This window comes from Acanthaster planci, linkage group LG03, assembly GCF_054643075.1.
Source record: "Acanthaster planci isolate LZ-2023a linkage group LG03, COTS_SCS, whole genome shotgun sequence".
In the NCBI taxonomy this organism is placed as follows: domain Eukaryota; kingdom Metazoa; phylum Echinodermata; class Asteroidea; order Valvatida; family Acanthasteridae; genus Acanthaster; species Acanthaster planci.
Window position 1 is genome coordinate 12,575,688 of NC_141779.1, and position 24,214 is coordinate 12,599,901.

Genomic DNA, 24,214 nt, shown 5'->3' on the forward strand with positions numbered 1-24,214 from the left:
GGGGATAGAACGTCAAAAATGCACCTCTTCATTTCGATGTATCAAAAGAAGGTACATTGTAGGGAGACACTCCGTCAGAAATCCTTCCAAGCCAACATCTTTGTCTAGTTTCAAGAGCCTCCTGCAGAACACTGCCTCTGTTGTCATAAACAATTCCAACAAAGCCGTATTATTTCAAGAATTTGCAGTTATTCCCTTCTTCAAGTTTTACAGCGTTGTTCGTAAGCGAATTCACCCCAGTAAGTTTCCTACCTTTGCACCCATTACTATTTTGCTACCTTCCAATACTTCTTGGAGATCACAGTGACGATCTGTCCTCAAACCATTCTAAATTCAGATAATTTCCAGCTGAAATATATGTACACAACCCTTGGTACCTTACCTAGTTCGGGATGGAAAAGAAGATATGGGTGCCACAACACCTCAGTGATGGGTACCAAGATGTCTTGTTCTTCTGTATCACGCCTGAAGGTCTCAGTTAACCGCCTTTCTTCCAGCTGAAACAATTTCTGAGCATAAGTCAAATGGGAATCCTTTATAGGCATGGTGAGCAGGGGGGTAATAATAGCTAGGCATAGACAACAAATGAGGAAATTCCTATCTTTACAAGAGAGACTTTGTACAGTGTTTTTCAATTCTCGGTGGCATGAATGTGAAGTGATAAAAGAGGAAATCAACTGATCCAAGGAACAGTTGCACGGAACAAAAAGCCTTCTGAACTTATAGAATTTCAATTCCCTACTCAGTTATCGGATGCATACAAGAAGCTATTAACCACTGCCTGCCGGGGCAGTTATCAATGTTGATGATGCTGGGCCGGAATATTTATAATTTTTTTTCTGTATTCAAAATTCTTTAAAAAAATCTATCTTCATTTACTGGACACTTACAAACACGTGAAGGACTGTCTGGTGGCCCCTCTAGCCTGACAGACAAAATCTACTGACGCCCGAGTATTTCAGCCAGGCCTGCAGCCTTGTAAAAAGAGCCCAGATTGCGCGGTGTTTATAACTTTCTTTTGTTCACGAACCTGGCTCAGTGCACTGCTGACCTCTTTTCAATAGGGGCCAGATTAGCATGCAGCGGTGCTGTGTGGCTCATCGCTGCAGTGGTAGAGCGCTTTTGTCCCCGGTGGCAATCCGCTCACTCTAAATGCCCCAAACCGTGGTATACTGTTTCAAAACAAGGCTAGATTATCTCCCCTTTTGAAAATATGTCGGTAATGCCCAGCAGCCTGGTCTTTTGTTCCAAGTACGGTCTTTTGTTGCAAGGCCCTGTTCCCTTTGTCTGAGTTTCGAGAACCCGGCCACGCATCTAAAGCATACATGTCTGGATCTGGAATCCCCAGCAGGAAGTGGTCAACTTAATAGACTCATTTGCCCATTTTTACAGCTTTGGTATTCGATCTCTTTTACCCTAACCCCCTTAAGTTTAGTCTTGGTACCATGCTGAACCTGACAGAACAAAAAGCTGTTCATTCACTGCTCACATCAACAAAATCCCATAGACAGTGACCTCTGTTGGATATCCTTGGGTTTAGCAGGGCTAAGGTTAATACTTACTAGATCAAAATGGCCCTCTTCTTGTATGAGCTGTTCCCGGGCTTTATGGTATGCTCCCATGCATTTTCTGCATTCCTTCAAGTCTGCCTCAAGCCTCTGAAACACGGGTGATCCTCTGGAGGCCTCCATCACGTATCTCCGCAGCTGGTCCCCTGTGCTGGTCTCTCCATCAGTGTGCCACTGGCAGGCTGGACAGTTCTCGCCAATGTCCATGGCGACATGCAATTTCATTTGCTCAGCCGAAGTGACGTGACCGCCACAAAATGATCAGCCCATCTCAGGGACGTCCTCTGAATGCAGAAAACAAAATGCCAAAATCATGTCAACTTTACATGTCCTCACTATTGTTTGGCATTGAAATTCTTCCAATCGTCTTGATGCACAGACAAGGTCCACAGCGCTTCATCAGCTACACTTGAGGTCTTTGTGTTAAACAAGACTTTTGTGACATTTTGTACCTCACAGTGAAGCCGAACAATACTGAAGTGAATTATAAACATGGGCCCTGGTGATAGACATGGCATCCGCTGTACTTATGTACACGTACATGTACATGTAGATGTATGTTACACTTGAGTAAAACCTAGGTCAAGGGATTTCACAGTAAGCGATGGCTTTATGAGATACATGTACACATGTAAAGCACATGTACATGGGGCTACAGCATACATGTACATGTAAATATACTTTACTTTAAATACATGTACATGTAGCGAATGGATAAGGCCGTGTCTGAATTACTTGGCTGCGGCTAGAAATTACACACAAGTCTATGGTTGTGTCCATAGCCAGTTCCCATAAAGTTGTGTGCAATTTCAAGCCACAGCCAAGTGATTCAGACGCAGCCTACAACACTTGTAAAACTGTCCCTACTACAGTTCGGCTGGCCCATATGAGGTCTACAATTTTCTATTGGAAATTCTGTTTTGCACCCACTTTGGGAATTCATACCCCTTGCCGGATTTCTTTCTGTGTACAGAGCTCTTCCTGCTGAAAACACCATACAACTGTGCACACAGTTTAGAAAAAGACATCTACATGTACATGTACCTACCTCCGGAAATGGTTGAGCAGGTCAGCCACTGAACTGACACATGCCCAGTGTTGCAGCACAAGTGAAAGGTGTAGTTATGTGCACATGTATCATCGTTTCAAAAGTGCAAGGTTGGGGAGTAAAAGCTTTCATATTTAAAAAAGTCATCCCAAAGGTCCAAACCATCGCATGCACAAAGTTTTCAAGAGATATTGATTACATATAGCTGAGGCTGCTATTTTGGTGATTATTTAAGAAAGGTAATCCAGCAATGGATTCCAAGATCCAAACTGGATTAAAAATCACATGGCACCACGACCTCAAAAAAAGTAGTAGTGGTTGAAGGCACACACAGTGGGGACAGGAACGTGCGTTCTACATGTACCTGTAGTTGCAGTTCTTCCTGAAGGACATGTACAGTGTACATGTGTACATAATAGATGGTTGCATGTATACATGCATAGTCATGACAGTAACATACCTAATCCTACACTCTGTCCACTCTTGACCACATAACTCTACCCAGGAACAGTGCCCTTGTTAGAAGGTCCTTGTAGCTCTGCCCTCTTCTGGATCCTAATGGCCCCACCTGCTTGTGTATCCATCATTGTACCCCATCATCATCATCATAACTCACATCAATTTTGCCACTGGCCCCAGCAACTCTCACAGCATACATGGTCTGTGATTTCTCATACAGTTAGTGTCATGTGGATGGTTCCCTCTACTGGTATACTTACCACTTGTGCTTGCTGTTCAAATTGGCCCTTAGGGGTGCAGACCACTAATTCAAGTGAGAATTTCTGACCAGCTCATTAGCATTAAAAGTGCCCCCACAGTATCTTTTGAAAAAGGAGATTGTTTGGCCCCCAAAATGGTGAGATTGTGTAAATCGTCGCCAGGATCAACTCCCTGGGTCTTTGAGCTTTCATATGAGGGCAGAAGGGCTGAAAACTACGGTTGAAAAATGGTCCTAAGTGCCCGAGAAAGTTGAGGGTTTGCCACTTGAAAAATGGCTGCAATCAGACTTCGGAAAAATAACTTTTTGGGGGGTGATTTTGTTTTGTGGGAATAATTAAAAATGTAATTGGTTAACCCACAAAAAATTGAAAAGAAATTGAAAGATAAGGGACCAGACAAGAATTTCATTTGTGTTTCAGAAATCTCAGGGATGTTGGCATGCAAGCTATTGGGCCCTGAACGGTGCTGATTTTACACTGTTTTCAATGGGGCTTGAATGAGTGGACTGGAGCCTTAGCTACCAGTACATGTACGAGGTGATTGTCCACTACACAGGTCAGGAGACAGTCATCAGCACAGGGGTAACCAATAGGCACACTCAAGACATAAGATATGTGGGGTGAAGTTGGGTCACAAAAAGGGCACTATTTGTGACCGGCTCTAGAAAAATGGGTAATAAGTTGCCAGATTCAGGTTATAGGTTTTTATGTGGCTGGATTGAGTGCATCAAAAGCTACAATTTGATTTATGAATGACCCCTGTAGTGCACTGCATTCCAGAGATATTTAGACATTTGTACATGTACATGTATATTCACATTTTCGGATTCAATAAAAGCACTTTTTGAGAAAAAGCTCAGAAAAGTGTAGCACTTAGAAACAATGCTATGTAGGATTTCCTACTAAATGAACAATTTTTCATCTTTATTCATCCATGTTTGCAGTCCCAAATTCTGAAAACATAAATGTTATACAAGCTGCGGTAACAGAGGAAAAAACACAAGAATCGCATTAATCGCCATAACATATTTTGGAATTGCGCGACTTATTACCCTTTTTTGCAGAGCGGCTCACATTTTGTACGACGTACATGGAATGCCAACTAGTGATACAACAAATAAGTACTACTTTGCGGAAAGAAAATTATTCACTCTGATGGCAGCTCAAATAATCCTGCCATTTCAGTGAAATTTTGTCAGCAGTCCACCTTGTTTGCAGGAGATACTACAAAAGTGTTTTCAAAATCTAAACTTTTAATTTGGACTTTCAGGATTGGCGCAAGTAAACACAACTCTATTCCTAGTTCTTGATTGGTTTAACCAGTTCCGAATCACTTCAAAACTTTTTGCACATAAAAAGTAATCAAGTGAAAAATCCATTCGGCCAGAACCACAGTATAACTGATTTGATAAGCTGATTTTCTAATGAAGAGTTTCTTAATTTAGTGAAACTTAGTTCATATTTCAAAATTCCAGTGAACTAGAAAAGAGAACTTGAGCAACTTATGACTCGACTTTTCCAGCTGTGCAGCGAGCTACCAGTACCAATCATATCCCCGGCACCACATTGTTGACAAACCCATTATGTCACATAAATTTACCAGTACAAATCTGCTGCACACATGCACGTACAGTAGTTATATTTACCAACGATGTGCATGCACTTCCATGCGCAATGCAAAACCAGGAAAAAACATTTGTTCAGCTTTTGACATATTTCTAGAAATTGGAGACTCTAAAATTCATTTTGGTGTGATAAAGAATTCAACATGAGAGTATGTACATGCATATGACTGTTGAGTATGAAAAAGTAGGCCTATATAGAATCACATGTTTTGGCTCCCTTAATTTTTGACCAAGCACCCAAACATGTCCGGATGCGAGCTGGAAATTGGGCATAACTTCTTTGCCCAGAAATTGTCTGAAAAGAAATTTTATTAGAAACTTTCGTTTTATCATTAAAAACAGCACTCATCTGAAAATATGGTGTCGGACAACAATACAATGAAGGTACATGTAGCTTTACTTTTCAAATGATCTGGAACCAGGCGAAATCTGGAAAGTCAATGCTTGAAAAGTTGACTACATGTACCTTCGGTGAGGCCAAAAACAAATGTAGAAGTCTGCCTATCAGAACCTGGCTCTTCAACGATGCTCAGATATTGGTTTAAAGATACAAACAACAGAAGTCGCAATTTTCATATAGAAAGTTTCATTTTTAACTCATTATTAAACTTTCCTTGACATTTTCCTATATTAACATGCATCAATCTGCACATTTTTGGTACCATGTAAAAGCCTATTTTCCTCTGATCATGAATATATGTGTATATACGTGTAGGGCTACATGTATTTTCACCAATGACATCATCTTGAATCCTGTGAAGATTTCAAGGGCAAACATGACCACAACATCGCATGCTAAAACCAAGATGGCGGATTCCATGTCACAGTAGCTAAAAGTAATTTTTCCTTCATCAAATCTCATGTAAGTTTCAAAAAATGTAATGAACATGTACAAAAGTTTTTTTCTATTCAGAGTGGGGAATACATGTACATGTACTTCACAACGCAGGCAATGACCGATGATTTCCCACAGCATTGCGAGAAAATGATCGATGAAAATGACCAAATCTGTGTGGTGACAGATACATGTACCGGTACATGTACATGTAGGCCTACAAACACAGAACCCTGCTGTATCACTGGCTTCCCTACATATCACACTGATCCAATGGCAACGTCACACACATGTACAGTACATGTACATGTACGTCATGTACATTAGATACATGTACTTGTATCACAGTAGGCCCATAGGCATGGTACACAATGTACAGGTACATGTACATGTACATGTAGGTCCCTAACCATGCTAATAACATGAATAATAACATAAATGTACATGCACATATGATGCACCTGTAGGCCCCTACATGTAGGTTTTGGCCCAGTACTGGCAGTAGAAACTCAGTGAGGGATTAGCAGTGGTCAGACATCATCAGACCATGATGGGAGCTACCAGTAGCACCAATATAGGGCAATGCCAAATATCAGAATAACTGAATATTGAAAAGATTGTCAAATATTCCAGTATTATTTTCGAATTTGAATACAGATGCAAAATTCATGAAAAGGAAGGAAAAATTTTCTTTTGTCTTAAATGAGAAAAATGGCAATGTGGAGGCTTGTTTCAAGCAGATTCAAATGAAAAGCGACAGAAAACTTAGAATGATTTAAAAAGTAAATTATTCATTAAATAATAGAATTTTTCAACAGGGTAAGAAGTCTTGCTTATCTCTTAATGTAAATCTCCAGCATGCCGCAGCGAAACATGGTGAGTATGTGGGTTACCAGCTACCTGGCGGTGGTGTTCATTGTGTACAAAGAATGTCTACAGTCTTCAACACTAGGGCAGGTAGCCACGCTTTGTCTATGGAGCCCACCAGAGCAGTTAATCAGATTATGGTCTGTCATGTCTGTAGGGACTTTGTTCTAACTCCTTGTGTTTAAAGGGATAGGGCCATGTACCGGTAGGGTTAAATTGAGGTTATATGATAGTTTTCAACCGTCTTATATACAATAAGTTGGATGAGCCCCTCTTTTATGTCATTAAATAAGCAAAAATTGGCATTTATGTGTGCTTTTTACAGTCTCCTCCTGGGCTCTTCGCAAAAAATTATCGAAATCAGTCCATGAGGGTAGCAGACAAATCTTGGCAAAACTGTGACGTCATTGGACGGACTCGACTTTCCAGACCAAGATTGGTCTGCGCAAGAATAATAACTGCTCTCAGCTCTGGCGCAGGTACATGTACATGTACAGTACGTAACTTGTAAGTGTCAAGTCAACCACATTTGGTCTTGTTTCCTATGCCCTTCTCCCAACATCGGGCTGAGGTACATGTATTGGACAACTAACTCGACACGTCGCGTTTATTTTGTTTCACATCGCGTTGTCCACATGTAAATATTTCTATGGTGAATTGTGAATTTCAAAAGAATGCAGAGAAACTGTGTTATCAGTGGCTGTTGTTACGTCTTTTCAAAAAGACAAATTTTTAGTATAATGGTGCAGGACAGAATCATTACTAGTCAGTATTTTGTTGTCGATCCTCCGGGTCGCTGCCATATGCCCATGGCCAAGAACCTCGAGTTGCAAAATCTTTTGGTGTCTTATGGTTCCAACTGATACGGCAATATTTCTTGAGCCTCATCAGCTCCATCAGTGTCGCTTTCTTCGTCGAGTAAATAAGACGAACATAACAACTGATCGTTCTCATGATCGAAAAAAGCATTAGCACTGGAATTATTGTCGCTTGTACATAGTACAGTAAACAGTCGCTGGATAAAGGATTCCATCCTACATGTATGACGTCACGATTCTTGGGAATTTCTTAGACACCTTTCGGTACCCGACGGCTGTTGTTTAGTTTTGCTCTGAGAGGGGAGTGAAATAGGGTCGTGAAAACTACATGTATAATTTTTAACATACATGTACATGTATTTCTGCACAATTCAAAATTATGTAGATGTGTTTTAAGAACTTTTCTTGAAATGGGGGTGCAAATCATGCAATGCAACACAGTTTAAAAGTGTTTCTCATTTCACTGCACTGCAAAAGGCAACAAATTTTAATTCTGTTTTTGACTGCCACTCTGGTCTAACTTACATGTACATTCATGTTTCACCTTTTTATTAGAATCTGTGACTTTTGAACTTGAAGCCATGATTAAACTCTGATTTCTGATTATTCTTAAACTCCAATAGAACGATAAACTACATTTACATGTATGCAGCTTGTAAGAATGCATGTTCCGGTTTTTCCTTGACCAAAGAATCCCTGACAAGTGACGACCGCCAACGACTTGTGATAAAATCTTATACTTTGTCCGAATCTGTTGTCTAGGTGTACACGTAGGTCTTCACTCCATTGGAAATGTGCGGAGATGCGTAGACAATAGACCAAGCCGTAGCCATGGAGCCCATTTCAGACACAGCCTAGGTCGGTTATTATCACTCGTGACAAGACTAGCTAGGCCTAGCGATATTATCCACGGGAAGCTTGGCTTTAAGCAGCTTGCAATCTTGAGAACATTACGCGTTGGTAATTTCTTTGTATCAACTATCATTTAATCTGTAGAAATTGTACAAATACTATAATAATGGGAGCCTAAAAACGTGTCCCGGCATGCCCGAAAAGGGTCACTGTTATGCCCCAACTACAACATCAGTTCCAATTATAGCTGGGACTGTTCCAACTATAGTTGGGCCCGTCCTAACTAGAGTGCTATAGTTGGACTGGCCCAACTACAGCCCAGAGGTCCCGTGTGCCTGTGCCCAGCATATGCCATTTGTTTACCATGACATTTCATAGATGAAGTGCCATATCTTAGATGAACTGTGTCAAATGTGAGATGCCCAAACCTGAAACTGGTCAACAATACATGTAGTTGGGCCAGCCCAACTGCATGACTGCAGCACTACTGTCCCAGCTATAGTTTGGGCAGACGCTATAGTTTGGACGTATGGGTGCAGGACACGAGACATCAGCAGATCAGGGCAAAAGCATGAAAAGGGCATGAACTTAATGAAGGGACAATCCCGTAAAATACAGGACGTCTGGCATGTCTGATTACACTGCCCATAGGTACTTAAAAAAAACAAATGCCAAAACACACCATACACCACACAAAACACACAGCCTACCATGCTTACTCACATGACTCAGGGTTCTGCTCACTCATGTCAGTCATGTCACTCAGTCTCGTAAACGTTGTCAGGTTGTAGTGTTTCAGTTGGCTCAGCATGCAACCTACGCAATTAACACGATCAACAAAACTTGTGAGGCTACTTTTGTTTTCTCGGCACCATACCTTTCTGTCTCATCATTGTGAAAAAAACAAGTTGCCGCAGCTAAGTTCCTTCCTCCACTACTACCTACATGTAGGTACGTGTGCAAGCACTTCCAGCCTCCATGGTACATGACGCGAGTCAAGCATAGTGCGCCCTCTAACGATTTACTATTAGACCGGAGCTCTTGCTTGCATAGTCAACGTTTCCACGAAGAGACAAATCATTTTTTTTTTCAAATTTCTCTTCTTTTTTGGCAAAACCAGCAAGGCTATGTGATGCCTACAACTTGTAAAACTTTTTAAACCAAATCTGCTGAAATCAGCCAAATCACAATGATCTCCTGAAGTAAAATTCAGCTACCGCAGTTTTCGTTTTCATGAAGCGACTAGATACAGCGTCAGCAAAAAAAGGGAAAAGCCATTGGGCAAAACTTATTTTGCAGTTTTCACGAAGAGACGAATTGACTCCAGACATGTATACAAATGAAACAATTTTGCAATGGTCACGTGTTGTGACAAAAGCATGTACTGTGTGTGCTGTATTCACGAACAGACAAGTCACACGATTTTTTTGCCAAAATAGACCAAAACAATAAATTCCAATTGAGTTCTAGAAATTTTATTTTGTAGTTTTTAGTCATTTAAGATCTTGCATGGGGTAGCATTGCTTGAGTCAAAGGAATGCTCAGTGCTAGGAAAATAAGCGTTTGAAAAAGAGACCAACTTCAAATACGATTATCTCGCAAACCTAGTTTTAGGTCTCTATGAACATCTAACAAAAGAAGCACGGTGAAATAACAATGGACACTCATTGTTAGTAAACCGAGTGTTAGATGTTCGTGTCTGCAACCTCAAATCATAGGAATTTCAGAAGAGTGGTTTCAGTTTTTCTTTATTTTCTTCCTGGGCTTTCATAGATACCAATCATCAATCGCAAAATGGATTTAATATTAGTCGCACGACGGATGTAAACAATACACGCAGACTTCTGCTTTTGCATTCAGATGACAATGGACCTATAGAAAGATAGAGTATTCCCACATCAACCGCCACGACAAATATTGCTCCTACAGCCGAGCGATTACCCTTCAAATTATGTGTCTTTTCTTTTGCAAATTATGCGTATTGACGTCTTCAACGGTTGACTTGTTCATTCATTCTTACCGACATGCCACTGGTGAACAGCGCTCTCAGTGTCAGATGGTTTCCAGCCACACCCTCACAATATCCAGCAAGATATGGGAAGGAGGGGTACCCCCCTACATGTCCAATCCCCATACACACTCTGGACTGTTGTTGCCTTACACACACCCCTGATGTAATTCCTGAGATTCCGATCAAACAATGACCAACGCAAAGGTGGGGGGCTCTCCGTCCTATGTCCTCCTTCATACCTACCTCACCGGTTCCCCCCACCCGCCATCACTGATGTGACGCCACTGAATGGCGGGCTACGTTTAAGCACTGTAGACCTTAATTGAAAATGTAAGAGAACAACGGGAAGAAATTGCAAGAGAACAATTGCAGCCAAATGAACTAAGCGAAGGGTGTATGAATGAGGCGGAGCTGTACAAATTTTCAGGTTGTCACTGTGGAATATTGACTGCGTTCAAAATTATTCTGGAGGGGCGACCACGCAACACTTTCGCAAGCTCAGAAAAACAAAGCAGTTAAACCTTGAACACATTTGACTTGCTTGCAAGAGAAGAGAAATATAATTTTCAGCACAGCAGACCTTAAATGAAAGTGCAGTGAGACACAATATTGGAGCCTTCAAATTGAAATGAACCAAGTGCAGAAGCATAGGAATGCAGCGAAGCTGAAGTAATTTTTACCATGGAATATTGATTGCGTTTTTAAAATGTCTTAAAAATATCGTGGGGGTGACAGGCTCGAGTGATAAGAAAAACCGAGTCGTAAACTTGGAGCAAATCGAATATGGACGTGCTCGGAGCAATGCTTATGGTTTTTGTCGTACATGGGCCGCTTACTATTGGTAAGTATGGATTCTGGGAATTATAATAGCCGCTTTCGAATGTGGATACAAACTTTAAAAATGAAAAAGACTGGTAGAAGCAAACCTGCTTTTTAATATGAACTAATCAGTGGCCTGTAAACTGTTTGATGTGAAAATTGTAAAAAGACAAAAAGTATGTGGTGTGGAAGAAACTTTCCTGAAAAACAGGTTCTCTTCGACTTCACTTTTAAAAGACTGTGTTGCCATCGGTTTTGTAGGTATTTTTCAATGTTAAGTACCGGTATACTCTCTAAAGGCAAATGTGTAAAAAAAACACTCTCAAAAAGAGTGAGTCCTTCACAAATCGACTCGAAAAGAGTGAAAACCACTCCAAAACGGTTAAAAATTACCGTCCAGTGAAAATCACTCTAAAATAGAGGAGCCGTATAAAAGACAGCTACTTTTCGAGTTGTATATCATCTGTATATTATCTCCTTGGCAGAGTGCGAATTTTACAACATAGTAGTTTTCAGTCTTCTTGAGTAGATTTACAAGTGACTCACTCTTTTGCGTTTAGACAGATATCCTCAGACGTCTGAAGGAAAAGTCTTCATAGCTACTTAATTTAACATTTGCCTGGTCCAACTACTCACCTCCCTAACAATGAAGCTATCGAAGCAAAGTTCCATGAGAACAGAATTTGGACATGCGCCTAATGTTTACTGCCTGAACACGGTTATTGCAAAACGTGTAATTGCAAAACACAGGTTAAAGAATTTTTAAAGAAAAAACCACAACCAGCTTTTGTTGCTCATTGCGAAACTTGTAGAACTAAAGGCCAGTTAATACTTCAAGCGAAAGCGAAGCGATATTGACGTCAGGACAATTTTTCAACGAAATTTCGCTCGAGTTGAAATTGGTTTCACTTTTACAGGGTTGCAACGCGAATATCTTGATCTGACGTCACAAATGCGCGTTCACTTTCGCTTTCGCGCAAAGTATGAACGGCCACACAAGATTCAAATTGTGACGTCATGCACAGTGAAGAAAGTATATAATATTCGTGCCAGTTAGTCTGTATCTCAGGGTTTTTCTCACCACTAAGAATTTATCTTTGTTTCATTGTGTGGCTGGAGCATATTCTTGCTTCCTCGGTCAAGAGCTGCTGTCGCAACATGGGAGTCACTTCCGCTGGGTGCTGCTGACGGAGCCTCCTCTCGAAGCGTTCGGCGGTGTCGGCTGTAATGCCTTCCAGCTGGGAGGGCTAAACATGGCTGGACGTCCCGCTTACGCCCTTGGCGTAAGCTTGGCAGAGCTCGGCAAAACACCAACGGAGATGACAGGTGTCCCAGACTGCCAAAAGGGTAGGTTGTCATCGTGGCCACGGGCGCAGACACCATCGCAGAGCAGTCGCAGACACGCAGAGGTGACATAGAGCAAAAAAAGTCGTGTGGTGATGAAATTTGGTCTTAAACATCCTCGGAATCCATTTAATATTACGACTGGCGTCCGTAGTCGACCTTGATTGAACGCATATTCAAGTTGTGGAACTTGAACATTGAAAAGCTCATCAGATGCTGTCGAAAGCTTCGAAATGTTTGGAGATTACTCCCCCCCACCACCCTGTAAATACGGTACTGTGACTGACAGACTTATCAAGTATATCGATGAGTTGATGACTGTATCGGATGTATTGATTGTTAATAGGTGAGGACCATCCTACTTTCATCACGGAGCCAACAGAAAACGGCGACACAGTGGTGCTGTTCCCTTTCGGTGAAGTTACATTTCCGTTGGGCATCACAGTTGAGCTAAACAGGGAAAATCCAGACTGTATCGCACGAATCTACCTGGCCAAGACTAGTAACTCTTCGCAGATCAATCAGTCACCCTATTTGATAGGTAAACGATTCTGTTTCATCCTTTTTAATTGAAATGCTGAGTAAGGCATCTGGGTTTATCCGATGTGGTTGTGTCTGAGTTGGTTTTGACCCCATGGAGGATCCGGAGAGGGCTAGGGGGAGGGATGGCCTCCTAAGAAAGGAGCCAAAACGTTTTTTCAAAATAAGAGAAACACGAACGTTTTGGTCTACTTTACTTTCCCTCTTTCAAAATTTTTTAGTGTGTAAAAAGCCCAAGTCCATATCCCCATTTAGGGAGGATCACGCCAATACTGGAGTCACCCGTGTTAGGAACTATTATCCCTTTAAAGTATTATGTTAAAGTATTATGGGTGATCATAAGACCAACTCAGCCAATAAAAATTAAAAAATTACAAAGTGTACATAGGCCTTTTTCTGAAGGCCTTTTTACAACTAAAAAATTAAAGTATGGAGTATGGAATAAGGCGTGCTTATCCCTTCAGAAACATGTACAGGCCTATATGGTTTTTAAAAACACTTTTGCTAAAAAATCAATCAAATCAAATAGAATCAAATCAAATCATACTGATTTTAATCTTTTTCAGAGTTCCTCGTGACTGGAATGAGGGTAAGGACGCGGAAGTCTGAATCCCCAGCGACAGATATCCAGACCAGATTCCTGGTTAATCAATGCCAGATCGAGGTGACCTATCAACACAAACAAATCACAATACGACTTGCTTACAATGAGGGAGGACTTGAAATATCCAGACTGTTCAAGGAATCCCCAGCAAAGGGTGTGCACTTCCTGGGTATTTCATCGACCGGACGTGTCAAATGGAAGTTTTCACTCTTTGAGCCCCCCAAAATATCGCTCGATATAATTTGAATTCACTTAACAAACACATATATTTGGAAAAATTCGAGGGGCATAATATCGTCTCGAGAGTATAAGACAAAATGTACTACATAATTATACTTAAACTGATGGGTACTTTCTTTTCATTCCAGTGAAGACTTGATGACAATCTTGGAGAGAGAAAAGCAATAACATACATATTCAGCAAAGACACAAAGTCCTACTTTACTTGCAAAGTTAAATTTCAAGTCACAAACAGCGCATTTATTATCTCAAAGTGCATTAGTATTGTTGTTTTATGAACGGCACAAGGCCACTGTTGCTTTAAATTTGCCAGAAGCAAAAGGTATTGAAATAGTGTTGTGTGCATTGTCTCGTGTAGAATATTCCTCGACACAGAGTGAAATCAAATTCAGAACTTCAGTAAAAAATGTTACAATGGTATGCAGCAGGCCTACGTTCTTTGAGAACTGGCAGAGTTCGACAGAGAATTCAGCAAAATCTCCCCCACATATGTGGATGTGTTTTAACCTTTCGAAGACAAATGAATGGACTATATGTATGGAATATTTTCGACACATTTCTCTAGAAATGGCATTTCCAGTCGATATTTAGATTAAATGTAAACTTGACATTATGTTCAAGACTGTCACGAAAAGGAATGGGTTGATCTGATTTTTCCAAAACGAAGTTGTTCCCAAAACCTTTATTCAGAGCACAGTTATGGAGGATTTGCGATGTAACCACTCATTTTCCAGCAAAAGAAAGTTAAACCATCTGAAAAAAACAAATTGAACTGAATGGAGGGCGCCGCGGTCATCTTTCAATTAAAGGACCTACGTTTAACACAGGTGCTCTCAGTCAAACTGTCAGAAACAGAATCAAATTCGTTTTAATAGTACATTTGCACTTTTGCTAAGAGTTCTAATTCCTCGTTCTCTCAAGTTTAACAAGATTAGTTCCTTTGTTTGGGCATATAGACATTAAGGTGTGTTTGTCTACACGGTCAAATTATAAATGAAGTATATTGTTTAGCCAACTTGTGCACAATTATGTAATGTTTTGTCTTTAGTTTTACTATGTAGGACGCACTGCTTCACTTTTCACTGACACTTGTTCAAGACTCAGTTTTCTCTATTTGAGTTATATTTCTTGTGAAATAAATACATGTATATAATTCTTATCATCTCATCTTACTGTTGAAATAAAGAAGTGATGTGCCTGTGCAGTGGTAAAAATAATTTAATCGGATGAAGAACGAAACTGTTATCTGTGGCAGCTTATCTACTGGTTTGTAACGTTACGCGCTGCTTTTGCAGTGCCGGCAAGAGCTGTACACCGGGACGAGTACGTGTCAATGACGTCATCACGATCTATAAATCCCCAAGGTATTTGATAAACTTCACGGTCGTGTGCATGTGGTAACCCTCCCCCCCCCATTATGAAAGGCACGGACGCCTCAGGTTTGAGAACGCATGCGTCATCGTTATGCTTCCATTGATCTCAGTTAGTGCTAAAAGTGGCACAGACTCAGGTTTGATTGCTTGTGTTAACTGGTGGAGCATATTTTGTAACAGCCGAAAACAAATCAAATGGAATGAAAACAAGATGGAGCTAAAAGATTCCTTTTTCCTTTTTTTAATGCAAGTTATAAACACCGGTCCAGTGATAATTTATGTTTAACACGGGCCAGTATTTTGAGGGGATACAGTGAACAGCGTTGGGAAATAATAGAAGCAACGTTTTGTAATACAGCCAACAGCACTTGCTTTTTGTCCCACCGAACAGGCTTCAATTTAGCCATTTAATGTTCCAACAGGCTTCTTTTCCCCTCTGGAAACTCCTGCCATTTTTGTTGAAACAGGTCACCGCTAGATCAAACCCTGGAAGGTCAATTTTAACAGCCAGCCGGCTATATTGACTCAACCAACGGTTGCTATGCAGTATGCCATGGCAACGTCACCAGTTGATCGTGGTCCACGGTCATTCATCATTACACTGAGTGCTTGAATATTGCTGTCTTGTACATACATTATTACACTTTCATGTAGGATAGTCAGATGTTTTACAGAACAAATTATTACATGTGCATATACAAGTGCTGTACTTAGCATAGAAGATTGTGAACGGGTGGATCGGATGAAGCATGTTTCAAGTTGAAACGAATCCAGCTCGAGCTGACTGGATTCAACGAAGCGCCAACCCGTCAAGTAATTTTAAAGTGGATGGAATATCGATTGCTTTCTAAATGAGATTCCCTCCACCCGTCTCAGCAAATTGTTCTCAAGGGAAATTGAAGAAAGTAAACAACCCTTGGTATCATCAGAAACGAACACAGCTCCATTTGAAAGTCTACAGGAATGGGCTTGGGGAAAACGTTTCCCGTTATTTCTGCTATCATTTTGCAGTTTACCTTTATCGCTGGTGAGTATAACACACTTTGACATTTCACGAGGGATGTGGATTGAGCTGGTCATGACTAGGGTCGATTTTTCCCCTTAACCCGCATCAATTGCCGAGGAAGAATGGGGCGTGTTGTTACGTCACTGCAACTCACAACTTATCAAAAGTGATAAAGTCAAACTACTTTCGGGTAAATGGAGCGGATACAAAAGTTGTGGGACACAAAACAGACTGACCCGATGCAATCTTGAATGTTGATGTCTGTTATCACCCATCACCTTGGTATAGCGTTACTTCATGCATACCCATGTAATTCCCTTCTCAGTTGAAGCGTACACGTGCTTCGTCGGTCAAGAGCTTCAGCGGGACGCCAGTACTCAAACCCTGCTGTACCGCTGGGTGCTGACGGGGCAGTCTCCCCTCGACCCCTGCGACTGTGCTGCGTTCCGACTCGGCGGGGTGAACACGGCGGTCAGCGGTAGTTGCGTCCGTGCCTTCAACTTGTCAGAGCTCAGTAAAACTACAGAGGAGATTCGCCGCGCCCTGGGCTGCCCAAGAGGTAGGCTATACAACAAACCAATACTTGAGCCCTAAGCTTCCCTTGAAAGACACAGCGAGTGGGTAAGTCCAAGACAAACGCAGACGCTGGACTGAAGTGCACAGCACCGCAGGCCAGGACGTTTGGGTAGAAATGAAAATCTCGCCCATCATGGAGTTTGATAAGACATGGTAACCTCTGTCAACAAATTACCACACCTTAAACAATCAGTGGGTATCGACAAATTGGTGACTGGATTAATGAATCGGTTTACATTGCTGATTTTTTTAACAGGTGAACCCCAGAGGACTTTCTTTACGGGGCCCACGGACAACGGCGGTGCCGAGGTGCTGTTCCCGTTGGGCAAATTTGCATCCCCGCTGCGCACCACATTTGAGCTAAGCATGGACGACAAAACTGACATTCCCCGTGTTTACTTGGCTGAGTTTCCTCAAATAACAGTGACGGAAAGGCCACCTTACATGATAGGTAGATAAAGTCCACTTATGGCTTAAATATGATAAAAACCGTAAAGCAATTTATGGTAAGACGGTTTATGAAAAACCCTGTGAAAAGACAAAGATACAGTGGATCACCAATAACTTAGTGGAAAACTGTAGAAAAGGCCAGTGTAAATTGGTTACTTTCTTTCTTTGTCGATCTGTTCTCAAACAGAAAAATCTATATGAAGCTTCAGTCTTTATAAAGATATTTTGGGCGGGAAACAATCGGAGTGCACTTTCAAACAAACAAGCGTTGGCGATAACATACATAAACTTACACAGGACAAAGGCATTCTAGGAATTACGATGATATGCTTATTGTTGTCTGTTTACATCATTGTTCCACGCAGAATTCCGCGCGACAGAGATGGTCATACACAAGCTTCAGTCCGGGGTGCCTGGTGTCACATTCGCAGGATATTACGGGGCGATACAAACGAAGGCCATTCCCGAAGAGCTGGGCACCCGCCAATTCACAGTCACCTGTGAATACGAGCCCTTGCCAATACCTGAGGTCGAAATTGAGGTGGTCTTCGTGAAGGAGAGCGGCCTTCGGTACACGATGGAGGCGGTCGACACACTTGCGAAGGAAGTGCACTACGTGGGTATTTTTTCGTCCGCGCGAGCAGAATGGAAATTCTTGAATCCTTGATCCATCAGTAGGGATGTGATGGGATCTGAATTCAATTTATTGTCAACTTGGCCCTCAAAAGAGCTTGAGGGAAAAAAGTGGAGAACAATGTTTTCCATACTGCAGTTAAAACAGAGTTTAACAACTAATTCAAATCTCATACGAAGCACAAATTACTCTCATTTTAATCACAGATATTCAAGTGCGTTGTGCAAAGAAAAAAGTCCAATCAGTAAGTGTGACTTGTATGGTATTTAAAAATAGGTGTACCTTCTCACCAATTTTCTGTAATATTTAATTAAGTTATCTTAAAGAAGCGACCACCCCAATGAATCTGGTAAAACCATGAAATAGATTTCAACTTCATGATTTCCTACAACGAAAAGAAATTCTGCAGATGTGTTCCATTGCTCTTGAAATGTCATTAACATCTGTCACCGTTTATTAACAGTTCTTAGGCAGCGGACACAGTTGGACGCAAACAAAAATAAATAAATTAATTAAAAGGGACGACTTAATGCTTAAAGGCAGAACATAGCGTCAGTTTGCACGTTTGTTTAAACATCCCTAACCCCAATAACAGAACCCCAACTCCAAAAGTAAAAGGAACCAAAATGTTACTCCAGAAGATAGCAACTCGGTGTGATGAGGGATTTTGTTATCCTGGTGTGGTGTTTTGTGGCATAAGTCATTAAATAATATGCTATTTTTTGCATCCATCATGCCTCAAATCGACCGTTTCTTCAAATCGATTATTATAACAGAGTTTCTCGCAGCAGTTGTCAATGCAACGCCACTGTAACGTTAGACGGAACAGGGACAGCGTTGCTGTGCTGCAACCCCCACAGGCTTCCAGTTCATTAGAGATCATGCGCAATGCATCTCTGGTAAGTTATTGAGCATGGCGGCTGCGTGCTGCAACGCAGGTATAACACGGACACAATATACTTGTTTGTATACGGCCGACCAAGGCTTGCAGGTGACGACCTCTTGGTTTGTGGCAGGCAGCCTTGGGATTTAGATACACATTATTTTGCTCCAATGGTGTTGACGTACGGAGTATTGGGGGCCTGGAGCTGGATCAAGATGAGGGTGCAGTTTTCCTAGCAACGGAGGCTCTATTGGTGGGAATTGCTCTCCGCCGTTCCCGACTACTAAATGCAAGCGTTTTATATATGCATGCTACTTCGCTTCACTCGTATTCAGGAAAAACAGTTTGGTATAAAATGGGCAGGTAATGTCTCTGTATTCAGTGAATCATGACAGCATGGTATAACGGTGGGTCACAAACAAGTGCTGAAATTGACAAAGTATTAAGAGAAGATTCGAACAAATACCTCGAAAAACATAAGGGTCGGGATGAGGTGGCTTCGAAGCAATCTGCAGTTGGCCATTTCTACGGCGCTTTTGAATCTCGATGTCCTTAAGGCAGCCTCTTCAGCCGCAATGACTTTCTTTCTTTGCGGACCGCTTATCTGCCTCGGTCTTATTTATATGTGAAAAAGTCCCTCAGCCAGTCTTACGGGAGTCTCCGATGCAGATTGGTTGCTTCCTCTGTGCAACGGTACGGCCTATCTAAGGACTCTTGAACGGTCTCAAGCGCTGATTCGGCGTTGTGACCCAGTTCAAGGGCAGCTTATACTTTTCATAACAGGATCTCCAAATGCCTACAACATTCAAATTGCACAATGTTACCGGTACCCGGTTTACTGAGCTCCTTTGCTTCCAGTTTGAATTTGAGCTCTTCTGACGTGGTAGACTCATCTTCAGGCTTTGCAATAGCAGTGAGGCTGGCGTCAAAGTAGCCCTTAAATTTATCAAAGATGACGACCGGCTCCTGCTCAGTTGACATGGACATGCTAGACAACCAGGACTATACCAGCTTTTCACAGAAAATTGACAAGAGCGTACATCGATGAATGGGGAAGATATCGTTCGGTTCCTTACAAATTTAGACGCTTGAATGGGTCTTTGGTGCTGTGCGTACCTTTAAGGAGTGTAGAATATGCGAAGTAGACCCCTAAGTATGGCGGGCGTAACGAACAAAACTAAATGCATACCGAGCACACACAATGAAAGTGAATTTCACATAGGGATTAATGTTGCTACGCTCCGATAACATTCTGATCTGCGGTTGATATGTTTAACATCGGACACAGAGACAAGAATGAAATTTACAGCATGTTCACCAGTGCTAAAGTTGGTGAGTTCGCAGGCTGCGGTTACCATTTCCTGGCGAAAGGCCAACACTGTCCACGTTCTTTATGCTCTTATCCCGGCAAAGTGAACGCTAAGTTGAATTGCAAAGAGGACAAACACGGACCTGAATAACCGTGTTTTAAGCTCGTCGGACCACGATCCCGTGCGAAACATGCTCAGGGCTTGCAAGTTTTGAGTTAATAAGACGAACCTGTTTCCTGATCGATTCACAGATGGGGACGATAAAAGATATAGATTGTATCCTTTGTTGTGAATAACAGAACTAGTAGACAAGACAAAATTCAAAAAGTCTTGCTTTACTGTTCTTAAATTTCAGATTATTTTAGAATGGCTCTGAACTACACAGAAATGGTTCGGGGCGGGGCTTAGCAAGACATGATGAGAGTTTCCAAGCGAAACCCTATTCTTTGGATATACTGACAATTAAAACTCTGAAAATGGTATTCTGAAATAGACATGGCGCTTTTAAGGATACAGGTTATCTTCTTTTGGACTCTATTAATTTTCTAAGAAAGCAATTTGTAGCTGATGGATTAACTGAAGAGGTAGAGCAATTGAGTATGTCCCCCACCTCCAGGCCTCTTCATCCCTTGTCTCCCTATAATGAATCTATGGCGTATAGGAGCTCTTTGTTTAATCTACCTGGAAAACACGAGGCCTCAAATGCTTGCTGGCCTCTAAATTGGACACCAGGGACAAGTATGCACTGCTCTTAACGGCCTTTTGTCAGTGAAGACTCATGGTTTTGTAACACACCGTGCTTTTTTATACCTCACGTTACCCGATGCTCAAACTCGGCTCACTTCTCCTCACGCAAGTGGCACGTAAATCTGTAAACATTGTTGCCGGATATTGCAAGGTACACTGGTACTAATACACCGGACCAAAACTAACATCACGAAACGCTTGGCAGAAATTAAGCCGGAAATGCTTTTAAAGTTTCAGAAGAAGTCAAACGAATCAAAAGCTACAAATTGTGATTATCCAAACGCAATTAGGTCAACCTTAATGCGCTCTCCACTGGCAGGAGGATAAGAGGTCAGCACTCATTATTACATCAATCCCATTCTCTCATAGACAGAAGAAAATTTGATAAGAACTCCCACTTTCTCACTGCCAAAAAATTATTCACTCCTAATCTAATTTATAAAGGGCAGCCAGAGTGTCGTGGCCCAGGAAACGGTGTTTATTTTCAGAGCGTGTTATAGGCTATACTTAGTCAATGCTCTTGGAGTTGGAGGAATTTCCGTGGTCTCGGAGGCGGATGGAGATCCCCCGTATTCTCGGTAACGCAGTCCAATAAATTACTGGTTGGAAGGAAGTCTGTAACAGTATAGAATACCGAACTGTCCACGTCACGCGCACAATTGTGTGTGTGTAAAAGGCATTCGAGAGAGAATCAGCGCGTGAATCAACGTGCGCATGTACTCCATTGGTTTGTACTACACTTTCTGGTTATTAAACAGTGACGTCACACTTCAGTACTCTATAATAGTCGGTGACTTTGACGGAACAAAATGACTTGATGCCGGTGGCCAACACGTCTGAACTGCGGTCCAGGATATACTGCATCTTCCCGGTAGTGTGGTGCACTCGTCTACTGGTGTTCCGGCCGCATAGGTTTGTATATTAAAAACAGTATGCATGCATGCCTGGTTCGCGTGCCTACACAGTATATGTAAACGATAACTGTTGCAAAAGCGCCGTAAACTATATTCTCTATGTTAACAAGTAGCAAAATGAACATTATTACATGTAATTTCAAAACGGACATCGTCACACCAATAAAATTTATATTCGGTCCCTAATGTTGGACGAGATGATTATTTAAAATTTGTGTTCTTGTGTATCTCGATACCATTGATGTGGATAATTGCTGTTACAACTGGAAAAAATAATCCCCTTTGAAAACACGCAAAGTAGTACCGGGTTTTTATTTGCATACGCATTGTTGGCGAGCCAGAAGTCATTTGATACAGAATCGACTCTTCGATATCAGTCTTCTGCATGCTATTTCGATTGTCTTCACGGTCTGGTAAACTTGCATTGATTGTTTACTATATAATTGCTTCGATAGGGTTCCCTCAGCTCGCGTATTGTCACCGCTAGCAATGGCGAAAAACATTTAATGTAAAATATTGTACAACTTTCTTTTTTTTTGGCAGATTACCTGTCAGCACCAAGACCATAGGGTCTTCAATGAATGCCAGTCACTTTCGAGACAACACGCACAGCAGTGGAAAACAAAGTCGCCACCATGACCTGCCCTGCCCATAACACGTTCAACTGTTCTCTCTCCACCGAATTTGCCGCGAGTTTCCTGTACGACATTACCTCCCTGGTGTTGGTCCTTGCCGTTATGCCGACTATTCTAACCATCGGACTAGTCGGGAACCTGGCCTTTCTGTTCGTCATGGCAAGGATTCGTTCCATGCGCACCGTGACCAACGCTTACCTGATGAACCTGGCTATTGCAGACATCTTGTTCCTGGTCGTCACAGTGGGCGACAAGCTGGCACGTTACCTCGTAACTCCGGTGCCGTGGGACCAACTCTACCTTGGTGTGGCCGGCTGCACGAGCCTGAACCTCCTCCAGCACCTCTTTAACTGGGTGTCGATCTTCCTCGTCACCCTGGTCACCTTGGAGAGGTACTACGGCGTGTGCCACCCGCTAAAGCACATGGTCATGTACACTTACTCGCGTACCTGGAAGCTGATTGCTGGTGCGTGGTTCCTTGCTCTGTTTTGCTCAGTTGTCGTTGTGCCCACTCACTGCCGCGTTCTGCTCAAGTGCATCGTTTGGCCCGACAGCACCGAATATTCTGCTTACCCAAATATAGTTGGCGTCTGCGCACCCGTCCCGAGCAACGACTGGTTGGCTATTTCCACCAACCTCTTTCAAACTATACCCTTCTTCTCTGCCATGGTCTTCAATTGTTTCGCATACGTGAGGATCATCCGCGCGCTCAAAGACAGGCCAGGGAGCAATGCACTGTCCCAGCACGCTATCTCCATGAACGACCGCGTGCGCAACCAGGTGTCGATCATGCTCATTGCCAACGGAGTGTCTTTCTTCGTGTGCGGGGCACCGTTTCAGGCGCTGAGTTTCGGAGCCGCCATTCAGGACATAGTTGACGACGAAAGGGGCTTTGGAAGCTTCGTACACGTTGCTCGCACCATGCTGTACCTAAACTCGGCCATAAATCCGTTCATATACAACGCCACCAATCCGTCCTATCGGAGGTCGTTCCGAGACGCCTTCATGAGACGCGTCTCGAGCCGTGAATCCGCTCAACGTCAGTATCTGAGCAAAGCCAGAAAATCGCCCCCTCAGACGCTCAATGTCAACAGCATTGAACTGTGTCCGTCCAAAACGGATAAAGATGCCTCCGGTCAAATAACTGAATGATGTGCTAGGTGCCATTCAGGGATATGAGTGGCCACATACAAAAAAGCTGAAAACAGCTATAGCAAAAAGCTGAAATTTAAGAAAGGGTTTCCATAATTATGTACGGATTAGGGGTACAAAATTTAAAATAAAAATCAGAACACATCAGCTGAAAAGTTGAAAGCTGAATTCTCACACCCCTGCTATTCAACACGCGTTCGATGCTCTATTTGGGCAAGCAACATCCTGGTGCATCCAGAGAACACCTCCCTGCTGCATAGAATAATCATAGGGGACGCCATAGTTACCGTGCTGTTGTGGCACTAGACTCAACTGCGTTGTGATGGGTGTAAACATCCCTTGGGTTGGCTTCCTACACGCGTACTACTAATGCACAAGTACGGTACAAACCCATTTAGCCCAGGTCAGGGAGTCCACCTGGGCAAGGTGCAGCCCATCAGGATTGGTTTACACCTGTGACTCTGTAGTACAACCTCAGTCGACCGGATGGCTTTTTAGTCTGGTCGCTGTATTATTAGTCCATCGTCTGAGGTGGGTTCTTGGGTACATGTTGCTTCTCACCAACTGCTCAATCGCATCTCTGGTTACACATTTTGTCACCAGATAACAAAACGTTTTGATAAATTATATTTTTGTGTACCTCT

The 24,214-nt window shown here is 42.2% G+C and overlaps 4 protein-coding genes across 7 annotated transcripts in view; 3 read left to right on the plus strand and 1 right to left on the minus strand.

Moving 5' to 3' along the window:
• The window catches only part of LOC110985731 (uncharacterized), a 49,072-nt gene extending 38,646 nt beyond the window's left edge, over positions 1-10,426 (minus strand). For 2 of the 4 annotated variants that reach the window (XM_022246965.2, XM_022246961.2), the window contains exons 1-4: positions 9,056-9,302; positions 1,563-1,852; positions 383-509; positions 25-137 (exon numbers count right to left, since the gene is read on the minus strand). In XM_022246965.2, the coding sequence (XP_022102657.2) occupies positions 25-137; positions 383-509; positions 1,563-1,793 (471 nt within the window). In that variant the 5' untranslated portion in view covers positions 1,794-1,852; positions 9,056-9,302. Of the gene's footprint in view, positions 1-24; positions 138-382; positions 510-1,562; positions 1,853-9,055; positions 9,318-10,352 lie in introns of those variants that run through there. The other 2 variants (XM_087133921.1, XM_022246963.2) reach the window with 2 other exon arrangements.
• Positions 10,427-12,184: 1,758 nt separating this feature from the next.
• On the plus strand, positions 12,185-15,107 carry LOC110985742 (uncharacterized). Its single transcript, XM_022246981.2, has 3 exons — positions 12,185-12,509; positions 12,853-13,047; positions 13,613-15,107. Exons 1-3 carry the CDS (start codon positions 12,416-12,418, stop codon positions 13,894-13,896), a joined length of 573 nt encoding a protein of 190 aa, XP_022102673.2. The 5' UTR covers positions 12,185-12,415; the 3' UTR covers positions 13,897-15,107.
• A 630-nt stretch (positions 15,108-15,737) lies between these two features.
• On the plus strand, positions 15,738-19,597 carry LOC110985724 (uncharacterized). Its single transcript, XM_022246951.2, has 4 exons — positions 15,738-16,290; positions 16,595-16,828; positions 17,102-17,296; positions 17,661-19,597. Exons 1-4 carry the CDS (start codon positions 16,227-16,229, stop codon positions 17,960-17,962), a joined length of 795 nt encoding a protein of 264 aa, XP_022102643.1. The 5' UTR covers positions 15,738-16,226; the 3' UTR covers positions 17,963-19,597.
• Positions 19,598-21,588: 1,991 nt separating this feature from the next.
• LOC110985738 (thyrotropin-releasing hormone receptor-like) lies at positions 21,589-24,214 on the plus strand. Its single transcript, XM_022246976.2, has 2 exons — positions 21,589-21,781; positions 22,327-24,214. Exon 2 carries the CDS (start codon positions 22,365-22,367, stop codon positions 23,568-23,570), a length of 1,206 nt encoding a protein of 401 aa, XP_022102668.1. The 5' UTR covers positions 21,589-21,781; positions 22,327-22,364; the 3' UTR covers positions 23,571-24,214.

Coding starts and splice junctions, on each gene's coding strand:
- LOC110985742 (XM_022246981.2), top strand. CDS start 12,416: ATGGCTGGACGTCCCGCTTACGCCCTTGGCGTAAGCTTGGCAGAGCTC. Junction 12,510..12,852: donor TGTCCCAGACTGCCAAAAGG/GTAGGTTGTCAT, acceptor GATTGTTAATAG/GTGAGGACCATCCTACTTTC. Junction 13,048..13,612: donor TCAGTCACCCTATTTGATAG/GTAAACGATTCT, acceptor AATCTTTTTCAG/AGTTCCTCGTGACTGGAATG.
- LOC110985724 (XM_022246951.2), top strand. CDS start 16,227: ATGGGCTTGGGGAAAACGTTTCCCGTTATTTCTGCTATCATTTTGCAG. Junction 16,291..16,594: donor GCAGTTTACCTTTATCGCTG/GTGAGTATAACA, acceptor TTCCCTTCTCAG/TTGAAGCGTACACGTGCTTC. Junction 16,829..17,101: donor CGCCCTGGGCTGCCCAAGAG/GTAGGCTATACA, acceptor TTTTTTTAACAG/GTGAACCCCAGAGGACTTTC.
- LOC110985738 (XM_022246976.2), top strand. CDS start 22,365: ATGCCAGTCACTTTCGAGACAACACGCACAGCAGTGGAAAACAAAGTC.